The sequence below is a fragment of the Corella eumyota genome, chromosome 6, assembly GCF_963082875.1.
Source record: "Corella eumyota chromosome 6, kaCorEumy4.1, whole genome shotgun sequence".
Taxonomy (NCBI): domain Eukaryota; kingdom Metazoa; phylum Chordata; class Ascidiacea; order Phlebobranchia; family Corellidae; genus Corella; species Corella eumyota.
The window spans coordinates 2,375,531-2,389,386 of NC_137495.1; the positions used below are offsets into that span (position 1 = coordinate 2,375,531).

The 13,856-nt window shown below is 29.2% G+C and overlaps 1 protein-coding gene across 2 annotated transcripts; it reads right to left on the bottom strand.

The window, feature by feature from the left end:
* Nucleotides 1–7,124: 7,124 nt before the first annotated feature.
* LOC145754803 (uncharacterized) lies at nt 7,125–12,651 on the bottom strand. Of its 2 annotated transcripts, none has more exons than XM_082570927.1 (10): nt 12,526–12,651; nt 11,043–11,146; nt 10,784–10,893; nt 10,227–10,394; nt 9,797–9,948; nt 9,476–9,627; nt 9,003–9,197; nt 7,801–8,758; nt 7,496–7,599; nt 7,125–7,313 (listed from the first exon to the last, which is right to left on the bottom strand). In XM_082570927.1, exons 1-10 carry the CDS (start codon nt 12,530–12,532, stop codon nt 7,233–7,235), a joined length of 2,031 nt encoding a protein of 676 aa, XP_082427053.1. In that variant the 5' UTR covers nt 12,533–12,651; the 3' UTR covers nt 7,125–7,232. The 2 variants fall into 2 exon arrangements, with proteins under 2 accessions (XP_082427053.1, XP_082427052.1); XM_082570926.1 differs by lacking the exon at nt 12,526–12,651 and adding an exon at nt 11,380–11,512.
* Nucleotides 12,652–13,856: the final 1,205 nt, after the last annotated feature.

Here is a 13,856-nt window from a genome sequence, read left to right on the forward strand (position 1 = left end):
AAAATTTTATTTAAATTATATAGCTATGCACTTTTTTGATATAAACTTTAGGTAGTGTATAAATTAAACATCAATTTAATGTTAATACATTATAACCAAGTTAAAACTCTTACAAAAATTCAAACTCAAGTTACTGTTCATTTTGCCTCTTCTTCTATGAATGAAAAAACAAAACTAAATTGGTAACTCTAAATCTTAAAATGAATAATTTTTTAGATTGCAAATACTTTTATACCTTTTTATTTCAAGCTAACTTGTTATTCAATTATTTAGACACTCGATACTGTCACCTTGCGGTTTATTAATCTGTCAAAAAATCTTCATAAATAAATTAGACTTATATAAATTTGTAGTTATAATATGAAATTTTGCTATATATTTGTAGCAAAATCTTTAATTCTGCCCCATGCTGATGCTTTTTATATAATCTAAAACTCTATTAGTTACCCTTAAAACTTAAACTAACTTGGTATATTTAAAGTAATATACAAAAACACATTTTATTATTATTTGTGTTTATAAGAAAATCAGATTATAATTTAACACGGTAAATATTTAAAACTTCTCGTTATGTTAATAATGTAAAGTTATAAATATATTCTGAAATTAATTGTTTAAACAATTGCGTAATAAAATCTCAAAACTGGGAACAAAATATGGAATTAAAAAATAATAAAGCAAGCGAAGGCCAAAAAACAAAATTTTGGGCACAAAAATATACAATTTAATTCTAAAAAGCTTGATCAAAAAAATAATAAATATCATAAAGAAGAAAAAAAAAGAAGTGGATAAGAAATCATTTTTTATAAGATGTTGATAGAATATTTTTTTTAGAAATTTAATTTTTTTGACATTTATTTTTATTTTTGAAAAATTATTTACAACTAAAATGAAATGTGTTTTAATTTACATGTAAACAATTAAGTTCAATCCCCGTCAAATGCCGTTTGCCAATATAAGACATTTTTTTATACAGCCCGCCTGCAAGTAAAAACATCAAATTTTAGAAAAAAGTAAAAATAACATTTTAAAAATTTTCCAAAAAAGTTTTATTTTTTATTGAAAATTACAATCTTTTAAGTAGTACATATAGGCTTAATCTGGTCTATTAAGATATTTTTTTCCATATCACCTTAAGGTAATAGATTTTATATTTTTTATTGGGGAAAGGTATGCTGTTATGGTGTGATTGAACTATCCGTAAACCCCCGGATCAAGGGCGAATAGTGTGGCCTTTGTGTAGTACATATTTGTATGATCTTATTCCTAAAAGCGTCTCACTAACGCCACCTTACGATTAAAAATATTACAAATTCTGCATCAAAACTAAAACGTAATTAAAATTCACGAATTTGTAACAGCCCGAAAATGGAATATATTTCCTATAAATATTTTTTTGGGGGGTTGCAATGCCAATTTAATTACTTTGTTATTAAAATAAAAAATATTGTCACGATTTTGGAATCTGGATTTTTCACTTTTTGTTGTAATTTTTATGTTCGAAATTTTTACTGAAAGTTTAGTGATTTTTGGTTTCGAGTGTTTTTCTTGGAACTTAAAAAAAACAAGTGTTTTAAAAATTTTTTTTTTTAAATCTGAAAAATAATTTAATTGATGAAATCTAACTTAAATGTTCGTTATATTTTTTAAGAAATTAATCTATATAAAATGGAGCTTGGTGGACGATATATATGTTTAATTTATAAGCCTACAAAATTTTTAAAACTGCTGTTCGAGGTGTGCAGGTATAAATTTTTAATTTACATTTGCGATTATATTACGACCATTAAAATCCCAATCGTAAGGTAAGGTATCGACTAGTGTCCATAAAGTTAAAAAAAAACTTTCAAAGTGTTTAAGTTTGACCTACGTCTTACCCCGATCGTTTTTTGCAAGCAAAGTTCAAGATAAAGAATAAGATTGGAGCAAAGGCAGATTTAGAGTAGCCCAAAGAAGAGATTACTATCGGTAAAATACGGCAAAGATTCTGTACAAATTAATAAATAAAATAATTAATTAAAATATTAACTAAGGCTCACATTTTGCTGTTACAATTTTTTACAATAGAACTAATAAAATACGAGCAAATATAAGCAACCAGATTTACATATAAAGACAAGACTTACGTTTTCCATAGTATATGAATATCCAACAATTCTGGCCATGTGATGAGCATGAAAAGGGAGCCAGAACACTACGAATAAGATGGCAAGCCCTAAAGCAAGGCCTGTATTTCGAAAACTATTATTCTCTTGTGGACCATTCTTACGGCTTGTTGCAATCAAAATGTAGAAAACGAACATTATCTAAAAAGAGTGTAAACAAATAAGTTGAATGCATTTATATGTTTGTTTTATATGTTTGTTTGTCTAATTTTTGTATATAATTTTACCAGTATTGGTAGAATAAACAAGATAGTGAAATTCACAATCAAAAAATTGGTAAAATTTCGACCCTGGTTATAAAAGCAAAGTAATTGTGTATTAGAAGTTGGAGAGTCCGGGTAATTTGGATAAATTGGTTGAAAGTCGGTGCTTGAATTTGACATTGAAGGAGTTGTACCGTAATAATATGGATATGGATCGGGATACGAACCCGAGTACGTGTCTCCATAAAAATCACTTTCATTACCGTAAAGGTTAAGGTTTGGATCAAGAATGAAAGAGTTAATCAGATTTCTATAATTAAAACAAAATTAATAAATTTATTTTAGCTTAATCTCAATTCTTAGTTCGTTTTTAAATCGTTAAAAAAAAGTACGTTAAAAAATTCCTTTTTGTTGTGCACAAACCCCCAAAAAATAGCGCAAAGCAACCTTTAAAATTTAAAAGTTTTTACATAACGTCATCAATGTTTGTCATAAAAAGTATATTGTTGTATTTTTCTTACGCGCAACTTGGACGTTCATTTAGTAAAATACAAAAGTCCGGGTTCCCGCTCTTTACACAGTCCTGTAAAAAGTTATCCTCTTTTGGAAAAGACAGCCTAAAATCGAAACACACAAAATTAACTTCATCACACGCAATTTTTCAAAAATTACCTTTTTTATTATATCATGTCTACCTCAAAACTATTTGGCAACAAATTTTCTTCTGAATTTATTCACTTTATGTTAAAACGTATGGATAAGAGACCATTTTAATTTTTTTATAAACTACTGATATCAGATAGACCAAAATTAGCCTTATTAAAAATATTTACCCACAATGACATATTGGTGATATTCCGACAGTAATGCTATAAAGCATGACTGGTATGCTTATCAATATAGCAATAACCCACGTGATAACACTGACAATGATAAAAGAGACGAAACTTCTTAGTTTTTTCTTTTTCGGATGACATGAGGCTATGTAGCGGTCCACACTTAATATCTAAATATATATTTCTTATTATAGATGCTATGTTGTGGTTTAAACATCAACAAGATGACTTATATGTATGGAAAACCTATTAGGTTTAGGATCTAAAAAGAAAGTGCCTTGAGCGCCTTACTTCAAGTTGTATTTATATTCAGGCCATTAGTTAGCTATTAATTGCTTGAAAGCGAAACAAAGGTGGATCCATTAACCGCTTTGAAGCAGGTGGAAGATGTGCTCCGTCTGCTGGGGTATTGAAATAACGCTTAAAGCGTTAATGAAAAAAATGTAGAATATTTAAATTTTAAATATTTTAAAATACTACCCTAACCCAAATAGGTTCTAATTGCCGTATAACTTAGGTGTTAGTGGGATCGAACCAGGGACTTTAGTAGCATAAGCAAGTGCTTTACTTCTAGTAAAAAAATAATATTTTTTTAATAGGCACTTACAACTAGAAAGAAGATATAAACATAGATGTTTATAAAACGCGAGGTAATATTAGCCTTGCATTGAGCTTCTGAAAACATCCATCTACCATTAATGCTTTCAACTACATCAAATGGTAGAGTCATCAACAAAAGAATATCAGCAATACAAAGGTTTAAGATATACCTAATAGAAATGAAAAAATAAAGATTATACAAGATTACTAAAGCGACTTACAAACTTTTTTATGCTTTAATCTGAATTGATTTTGTTGTGTTTTTGAAATTTTTAGTTTGTTATTTGTTAATTAAATTAAGAATTCTAAGTTGTTATTTGCAACGGCACGTTTTTTGTTGTAAATTCCTGACCACTAATAGCATGATGTCTATTTCCCAATTTTTGGCGTCTTGAAAAACTTGGCCAAATATATTAAATGTCACAAAAAAAAATTTCCTAATTAATTAATTTATAAGACAGACAAAATCCAGACAATTGATAATGTTGAAATAAAGGAATTAGTTGCCAAAATTTATAAATTCGTAATTTAACAAAATTAATTAAAATAAAGTAATACAAAAAAGGTTAACACATTTAAATGCCTAATAGTTTGTTTTTTTTATAAATTGTAAACAATAAAATATTAATTTAAAAACATTTTAAAGTAGATTTTGCATAATTTTAGCTAAAATGTACTTTTTTCGAAACTTTTTAAACATATTTATTACAACTCTTATTTATTATAGTTGTTAAACCCTCGAACAGAAACTGTAAAAAAAAAAATTAAAAAAAAAAATAAATTCATACCAATGTGTTGTCGATTTTCTTGTATCTTTCATTATTAAGGTAAGCAAAATCACAATCAGATTGCCAAGCATTCCCACCACAAAAATAGCAATTCGAACGGCTGAGTCAGCGTCGATTTTTTTACCTATTTCTTAAAAATTTTAACACAATTAGTAAAAATTTTAAATTTTTTTTGGTTTTGCCAAACTTAAAAATAATAACATTAGTTTTTATAATAAAACCTTGGTAAAAAGCTAATTTTTAAAATTTTATACGAATTATATGTTTATGCACACAATTAAACATCAATTAAATGTTTATATAATTTGGCTAAATTAAAAACTCATACCAAGTTCGAAATCAGAATCGTAATAACTCATTCTGCCTGTTTTTCTTATATAAACAACAAAACAAAATCTTTTTTAACTTAAAATCTTAGAATGATTAAATTTAACATTGCAACAACGTTTTATACCCGTTTTTAATTATTATCTATATGTCATGCAACTTTTTGGAGACTCCATACTGCCACCTTACGGATAATCATTTTGCCAAATTATAAATAAATTTGACCTATTTATTTAAATGTCTGGTTATTTTATGTTATAATGATATAAAAAACAATTTACAATATTTATAGTAATATCCCAAAATTTGCCCTGTACTGATGCTAATCAAACAATCTTGAAATCTAAACTATAAGTGCATATAGTTATATACAATAACGCATTTAATTATTATTTGTGTTTATAAAAAGCAAGTTATAATGCGCTAAAAATTTACAATTCAAAAATAAAATGAAAATTAATTATACATTCTTTAATTAAATGTTTAATGATTGCGTAAAAAGTACTAAGAACTGTGCACAAAATATAGGATTCAAAATAATAAAGCAAGCGTAGGCGAAAACACGAAATTTTGGGCACAAAAAATAAACATTTTTAATTTTAAAAAAACATAAAGCTTGTTCGAAACTGCTTATAACTAAAGTAAACCATTTGTTAAAGTATAAAAATAACCAACTATTATGTTAACATGCTATATTATAATATTACAATATTGAATTATAACGTAAAAATTGTTGATCTGATGTTTAATTCTCATCCGAGCTCTCTGCAGACGACGTATCATCTTTTAAAAGCTGCTCTTCTTTTACTGGAGGAGTCTTCTTTCTACCTCCGGATGTTGGGTCAGGTAGGTATGCGTTTGCCTCCGCGGATTTAGGGTTGCTTCCCGCGCTCATATTCTTCGGTTTCCCGTTCTGATACCCACGCATAGTAGAAAGCCTTGGATACAATCTCTGATTTGGTGGATACCCTGGCTGGGCATGCAGCGGTACCTTATTCTCACCATCGATCACCATCTCGGTATAATACTGGCTAGGTGGGTTGTTACGAACAGGTACAGCCCGGAACTTGCCAGGTGCCGGGTTGAAATCTTCTACGTCACTGTCATCGTCGCTTAGCAACGGTTTCGCTTTAACAGATTTGCTTTTACCTCCTCGGCAGAAACAGTAGAAGAGGAAAGTAAGCAAAAATAACCCGACTACTGGTACAGTGATATACACCCAACCGTAATCGTTCAAGTCCAGCTTTAGGTTAGAACTAGGCTCGATTGGTGTACAACCTTCGTGCACTTCACCGGTTGTAAGCCAGTATTTCCAGCAGTAAAAGATAGGAGGTTGGTCGTGCTGGATTTGAGTATCAGGGGGAGCGTCATGATCTGACATTTTTCTTATTTTTTAAATTTACTCCAATTTTAAATTCTAAATTAAGTAGAATTTTGTAAAATTTAACTTTAAATAGAAATGGTTAGAGCTTTTACCGTTTTTAACCTGTTTATAAATCCTTACTTAACCTGTTTTTCTTAGTTTAATTTACTTAATTTTAATATATATATAATACCGAGATTCAAAAAAACTTAAACTTGTGTTTTAAATTTTTTTTAACTTTTTTCCATTGGCTGTTAGTAATTTATAATAATATATATAATTAAGTTACTATATTTAAAGTTTTATCTAGAAATTTCCGTTTTATTCTCTAGTTTAAATTCTTATAACCTCTTATGCCTATACTGTACTAACCAAATAAAAATTACTTTTGATTTTTATCGCGTATCTATTTGATAATATTACGCAACTTGGCGATACGAAGTTTAATCATTAACTTATTGTGTTTTTTAAACCATTTTTTAAATTGAAGAGAAAATTATTTATATTTCAAAATCATCTTTGAAAATATAAATCCCTGAATTTAAAAAACGCAACATTTTCTACTAATATACTCTGCCAATTCCTTCTTAACGAATATCAAATTTTAGGTTAATGTAAACTGCGTAAAACTAGTTTACTTTAAACGGTAATAATAATCTTTCATTACAAGACTACCTGTACAGCGCAAATACCATGTTTGATATAGGCAAACATTGTCCCACCCTTGTGTACTTAATGACGCTGCTCTATATACTTGAAAGTATTTTGAAATAGTAACGTTGTGACATTCTGAAGGACCGTTCAACGATATTAAAAATACACAACGAAAACAAGTATTGGTATTTAAATTTTTAAAACAATATAAAACATAGTAAATGCGACGAAAAAAATAAAAAAACGGCTTTTCTAAATAGTAAAACGTAAAAAGACAATATACAGAATTAACTTGGTCATGGTGACGTCATATCACAATCAGGCGAATTACAATTCTTGATACTGAAGTCCAATCCCTCACAAAATTCAGACGATACCTGTCAATCAAATTAAATATGTTTAAATAACTGATTTATTCTCAATGCATATAAAAATGACCATGTGAAAATTTAACCCGATACTAATCATATTATATAACTTACCTAAATACAAAAAAAAAACCTTAAGTATACCTATATACAAAACTTTCTTATAAACGACATATTACTTAACATATTACCATTGTATTATTGAGCTCGCACATTCTGTATTTAATCTTTGTTCCTCCACATCTAGGAATACAAGATGAGTAACTTGACCATGTAGACCACTCAGCTACTTCACCTAAAAGTTAAATATAAAACCAGTAACTATAAAGAATTACGTAAATGCATTGTAAGTCAATGATTTCTGTGTTGGTTTCACGTTTAGTATTAAATAAGTAGAATTGTCTGAAGGTAGAAAATATATTTAAACAGTTTATAAAACGACGCTTTAGCATCAACTAGCGGACAGTTTACATTGAATAATTTAGTACAAACTTACACGGCCCAAAATAGCAAGATTTTTCTTCATTACTTTCAATAATTTCATTTTCATGTTCACAGAACTTATCTGAAACTGTTTCATTTTTTAAATTCATCTGAGCCCCATCTAAAGTAGTTACGAAACTTCCAACTAAATACTCCATAACACAAACCCTTGTCCTTACCCTTATTCCATCACCACAAGTCTTAGAACACTCGCTCCAGTTTGTCCAAGTAAACACATAGCAACTGGAGTTACCACAGTCTGATGTTACAACTTTACCACATTCAATACCATCTACAGTCTGATTGGTTTGCAAGATAGTGTTGTTGGTCATACATTGCCATGTTCTTGACCTAATACCAATACCACAGGTTTTAGAACAAGGCCCCCAAGTTCCCCAGTTGGCAACAACACTTGCTCGTGTTACAACAGTTGTATTTTCTGTTGTGGTGATTTCAAGTGTCGTAGGTAGATCTGTAGTAGATCCGGGGCTAACAATTTCAGTCTGTGCTGTTGTTACTTCAGTTGTTTGTTCTGATATAGTGGTGTTCATCAAATTTGCAGGTATGTTGCTTAATAAGAACTGTTGTAAATGGCTTGTCACACGCCTTGCAGTTGTTTTAGATGTGGTTTTCGGTAAACTAGATGTACTTGTAGTAGTAAATAAAGATGTTGTTTTTGGCATTGTACTTGAATCTAGTGTAAACTCCGGCAAATTCAATGAAGTCCTAGGTGTAGCCCTAGTTGTAGATGATGACGTTGTACTTAAATCAAAAGTAAACCTCGGTGAATTATCAGTTGTAGTTGTATGCAGAGTAGTATATCTTGGCGTTGTACTTGTATCATGAGTAATTCTCGGTAAAGTATTTGTACTTCTAACTATATACGATGTAGATGTAGGCGTTGCAGCAGGAGTTGTATCAAACGTAGCCGCAGTTAAAGTTGGTTTTAGTTGAAAATATGATATTCTGGTCTGAGAACGCAATAAAAATTGTTGAATAACAATTTTCACATAATAATCATAAAGCATATGTAGTCGTAGACTGTATTAATTATTAAATAAAACAGTTACCGTTAAAAAACTTTTTAAAAACAAAATATTAGGATAAATAAAGGTTTTCATATGACACCATACTTTTATATTTTTCATTTTTTTTTGTCCAATAATTGTTTAATAATTTACATTTTTAAACTACCAAAGAAATTAAGTTACTTACAAATTTTTGGTGAAAACAACTTTGTCTATCACAACATCCCTTTAAACTTTCCCTCAAATCTGGAAAACCAAGTTTGGGAACAGATCGGTAAGGACAATAAGATAAATTAAGTAAATTACGGATCGAGTTCCTACTACAACATTGAGAAGGACATTTTTCGCCCACGTTTTCACAGGGCAAATGTTGTCTTAAATTCTGAAAAATAAATCTTGCCTTTAATGCTCGTTTATACTTTTTAAGTCGACTTTACAGCTTAAATAAAAAAAATGTGGCATTTTAAATATTAAATATTATTAATAACATTTTAACAAAAAAACTCACGCTTATAATTTTAAAAATTAAATTACCTAAACTTAAAGTTAAATCATAAAGTTAGTCACAAATTTAACCCAAAATTAGGTAATCCACTTAACTCAACATTCGGCTCTTTAACTATTTAACTAAATCGTTTTTATGTAACTTTATTTTCTTACACTTAGACAAAATAAATCCGTTAGCGTATGCCCAATAAGCTCGGGATATCTCCCACGCAATCCCAGTGTCTGGTAACCGTTCGGATATTCACATCGAGAAGTGACGTCATTGTAGCAACAATATCTCAGATGACATTCAGCTTTAGTGATACCTGGAATAAGCAAAGGTCAAACTAAATTTAAACTTTTTAAGGATAATAGAAAAATCAAAGTCCTAAAACTACAAGTTAAAGTATTCAAACATGAAAATGTATTATTCAAAGGTTTATACCTTATTTTATACAAAATGACACGTTAAAAAATCGCATAGTCTTAACTTACTTTTCCATCCACATATTGGGTTTCTAAGCGGTGGAGATTTTCGAAAATTTTGACATATATTTAATAAATTTGTGTCATAAATATCAGTGAATATATCGGCAATCAGTTTTTGAAAATACGGACTCCAGGGACGCACGTGTAAAGCGAATTTCCTTAAAAAAATTTAACCCGTTATATAAGAGATATAAATCTTAGCAGGATAACAAGAGATAAAAATAAAAGCCATGATAGAATACTTGATCCCAACTGCTTCTATATTTAATTTGAAGCAGATCTAATTTAATTACAAAGCTTTAAGATCAATAACATCTAATAATTAAGTTGAAATATCATAATTTTTTAATAGTGTTAAACCATACAAAATATAAAATGACTTCACTAATAAATTAAAAAAAAACAATATTTATATAAATATAGAAATTTGATTTACATGTATATATCAGAAGTAGGACCATAATAGCATGTTGGAACGCCTGGTAGATAATTAACACTCAAATAGTATCGATATTTATATAAATCCCGATCAAAACAACAACTTGGATTACGAAAACAAGATATGGGATTAGTTTGAGAATCCGGATATGCGCCACAGCTTGTTCTAACAAATAAATTTTGCTGTTAATGTAATTGAATCGTCTATGGGTAAAAGACACTAAAGATTTTTTTTACAAAGTCGTCAGTTCGATTCCCGCTGCTTCCATGTCGCCCTCAAGTAAGATGTGATAAAAACATTATGATGACAAACCATAAAAAACCTGCAGGAAATTGAATAGGCAATATACCAAGACAACACTTCGAAAAAACTGTCAAAGGCAAGTAACAAAAGTTTTATTTTTTTTTCTTTAGAAGTTTCTACCGTTTATATCACCTTACTTTAGGGCATAACAGCATGATGACAGTAGATATTGAACTTAGGACCTCATGTAGTAAGACCGAGTGTCCTTATTACCACACAATGTTACGTCTCTATAGCTTAATTTAGCTTACCTATGGCACATTGGAACATGAACTGCACATTGAGGAAAATTTATTCCTAAACTTCTGGAACCTGGTGAGTTTAACAGATTAACACGACTTTGTATCAAGTCTCGCACAGCCTGTTAAAACAAATTGTATATTACAACTTTTTGTTTAAATATATAAACGAATAAAAGCATGTTATCAATATTAAGAATAGAAAATTGTTTCTTTTATTTAAAAAACAAAAAAACGTAGGACCATCTTTTTAATTATTTAATCTACTAACCGAACTAACGTTTCCTCTTAAATTATTAGTAGCTCGATCTAAAGGACTATATAATGAGCTAGGTATTGGAAATGTTAGATCTTGAAATTGTATGAAAGCGTTGCCTAGAAATTTAAACACATTTTTAATTATGTTTTATTACAACCTGTTATTTTTACCAGACTTACATACGGTAAAAAAAATATTTTACATTTAAATTTATCCATGTCTAAATAGAATTAGCCTTTTTGTTTAACTGTTTGTTTATGTAAAAAGTACATTCAACAAAACAATATTTATATTTTTAAACGTATGCTATATTCTTATATCGTTATGTTTATTTACAATATTTTTTTACCTGTTACTAACAAAACCAGGCCGATATAACAGGTCGGAATTTTCATTTTTAATAAAGCTTTCTCTACAAAACACTAGATATAAATATCTTTATATTATAACAACTAACTAAAGTCAAAATACCTCAAAAATGTTTCGCAAAATCATATTTTAAAACATCTTCTACATATACTCCGTGTAACCGTAAACAACATGGCCTTTAGCAATGCCTTAAAGGCAATTACTAGTTTATTACGCTAAGTTGTAACTATATTACAATGCCTGTTCTGTTTTCACTGAAATTTTATTCAGCAATTTCTTAAAGGTATTGCATTTCAATTTGACAATGTAGAATTATGGTTTTTAATATCAAAGTTATACCTAGCTATTATTATGACAAATTAGTAGTATTAAGTTGCCCGATTATCATGTGACGTCACTTAAAACGTCATAATCCGAGTTGAACTTTACCGCAAAATAAACGATGGCAAAAAATTATTTTAAAAATATTGTTAATGTAAGTCATCACCTTATTTTGCTTTATTTACATATTTAAGAATACCTAATATTTATTTTTTAAAAATCTCTTCAAGATTTGTTTTATTAATTTTTGAATGTACAATTTTATTCAATTTTAATTAAAGAAAATAATTAACAAAAATTAAAGTTTTCTCCGATACCAAGACACGAACGTAAGTTAGTTGCTGTTGGTCTAAAAATATAACAAAAAAACGTTAAAAAAACGCTAAAGAGTGACAAACCTGAAACCTTTAGGTATATAACCTGATACCAAGATCAGTAATATAGTATGTACTTTACATGTATTAAAGTTAACTTTTTTATAACCTCATAAGTTAAGAGGTTTAAAGCTTTTGTTGAAATAGTGTGATGTTGTGTTTGAGCATCTATAGAGACCGGGCTTAGAAACTAATAAAGTGGTATTAGTGCGAATCAAATGCCCAAAATGTTTGGTATATCACACAATAAGTAAGAGTTATAACTGAAAGATAATCAAATAAAATAGCTTAAAAACTAATAAAGTGGCATTAGTGCGACTTAAACCCGAAACCCTACTCTTTAAAATCAAATGCTTAAAGTTCGGTATACCACACTACGAAACGGAGTAAGAGTTATAACGAAAGGGTGTTTAAATAGAATATACACTTACTCCACATGGTGGTGGGACATTAGCTGCCCAGTCACAATATCCGTTCACTTCATCGAATACAATACCATCATAACCACACGATCTATGGTAAGTGATTGGGTTATCAGCTACACACTCATAATACATAGAGCAATCTTCTGGGTCAGGGTACAGGCCGGGTGCTTGGGTTGAACATTCGAATACGTAACCTGTTTGATAAAGAATTTATAATTAAAAAAAGAAATGTAGTTTTCTTATAGCCAAAATTGTACAGACTTAGAAAATATGAAAAAATGATGGCATTAAATAAAAGTAAATTATATCCACAATAGCGATAGTTTTTAAGAGCAGGTTATTTCTTAAGCAAAATATCTCAAAATAAATGTGTCCTAAAATATACAAAATTCTGTTCAATAAACCAATACACAAAAGAGCTTGACAAAGATAGAAAAACAAGTTAGACCTGTGACTTTAACAAGAGTTGAAGATCGATCCAAGTTAAGTTCATCGTTGGTTCCGGTGCTAGAAGTTGCCTGGCACCAATATCTAAACATATTAATTGTTTAAAACATTTTTAAAACAATAAAAAATTAAAATTATTTCTGTAAACGTAACATAAATTTAAAGACCCTTTAAAGCAGGGTTTTAAGCGTTTTACAAAACCTAAAAAATAAAAAAAGAACTGTTAGAAAATAAGAAATAACTAAAATAGAAATTTAAAGCTTAAATTAACTGAACTTAACATAAACAAGGTATTTAACTACGCAATTTATACAAATTTATAAACCTTCCAGTGTTTGCAATAAGGGCATCACGGATTGTCAGTTGAAAGTTTTTGTTGATATTGTATTTGGTATATTCAGGGTCGACAAGAGTAAACGTATTTCCATCATGAGTTCCAATCGTTTTGTAAGTTCCAATCTAAATTAAACAAATTGGAGTTCACAAGAATTATTTTTAGAGTAACTTTGTATTTAAAGCTCATCAAGGTCTACACTATCACCAGAATAACTTGTGGCGCTAATATTTAAAAGTAACTACTAGCTAAAGTGGATTATCATCTAACAAGGCCAAATTTGTCAAGTTAGTAAAGGTCTAAGTCAACCATTTTGCAAAAAAGATAACTAAAATAATAACAAATACAAGAAAACAATTTTAAGATAAAAAGTATTATATTCCAACTTTACAAATTAATTTCTTTACCTCGGTGTGGGTAAAGTTTTCGTGATCGGCCAAATGGTAAGGCCCCTCTAACCACGTAACCAAATCGAACGAGTGCGAAGAAGGCGATGCTGAGACAGTACAAGGGATTGTGACGTCATCATGTTCGTCGGCGAAGCTGTCGACGATCG

Excerpts from the sequence above, each read along its gene's own strand:
- LOC145754803 (XM_082570926.1), bottom strand. The coding sequence starts at position 11,425 with ATGAAAATTCCGACCTGTTATATCGGCCTGGTTTTGTTAGTAACAG. Across the intron at positions 10,395-10,783 it reads CATGTTCCAATGTGCCATAG|AACAAGCTGTGGCGCATATC; the intron begins GTAAGCTAAATT and ends TTTATTTGTTAG. Across the intron at positions 9,198-9,475 it reads CGGATTTATTTTGTCTAAGT|AATTTAAGACAACATTTGCC; the intron begins GTAAGAAAATAA and ends TTTATTTTTCAG.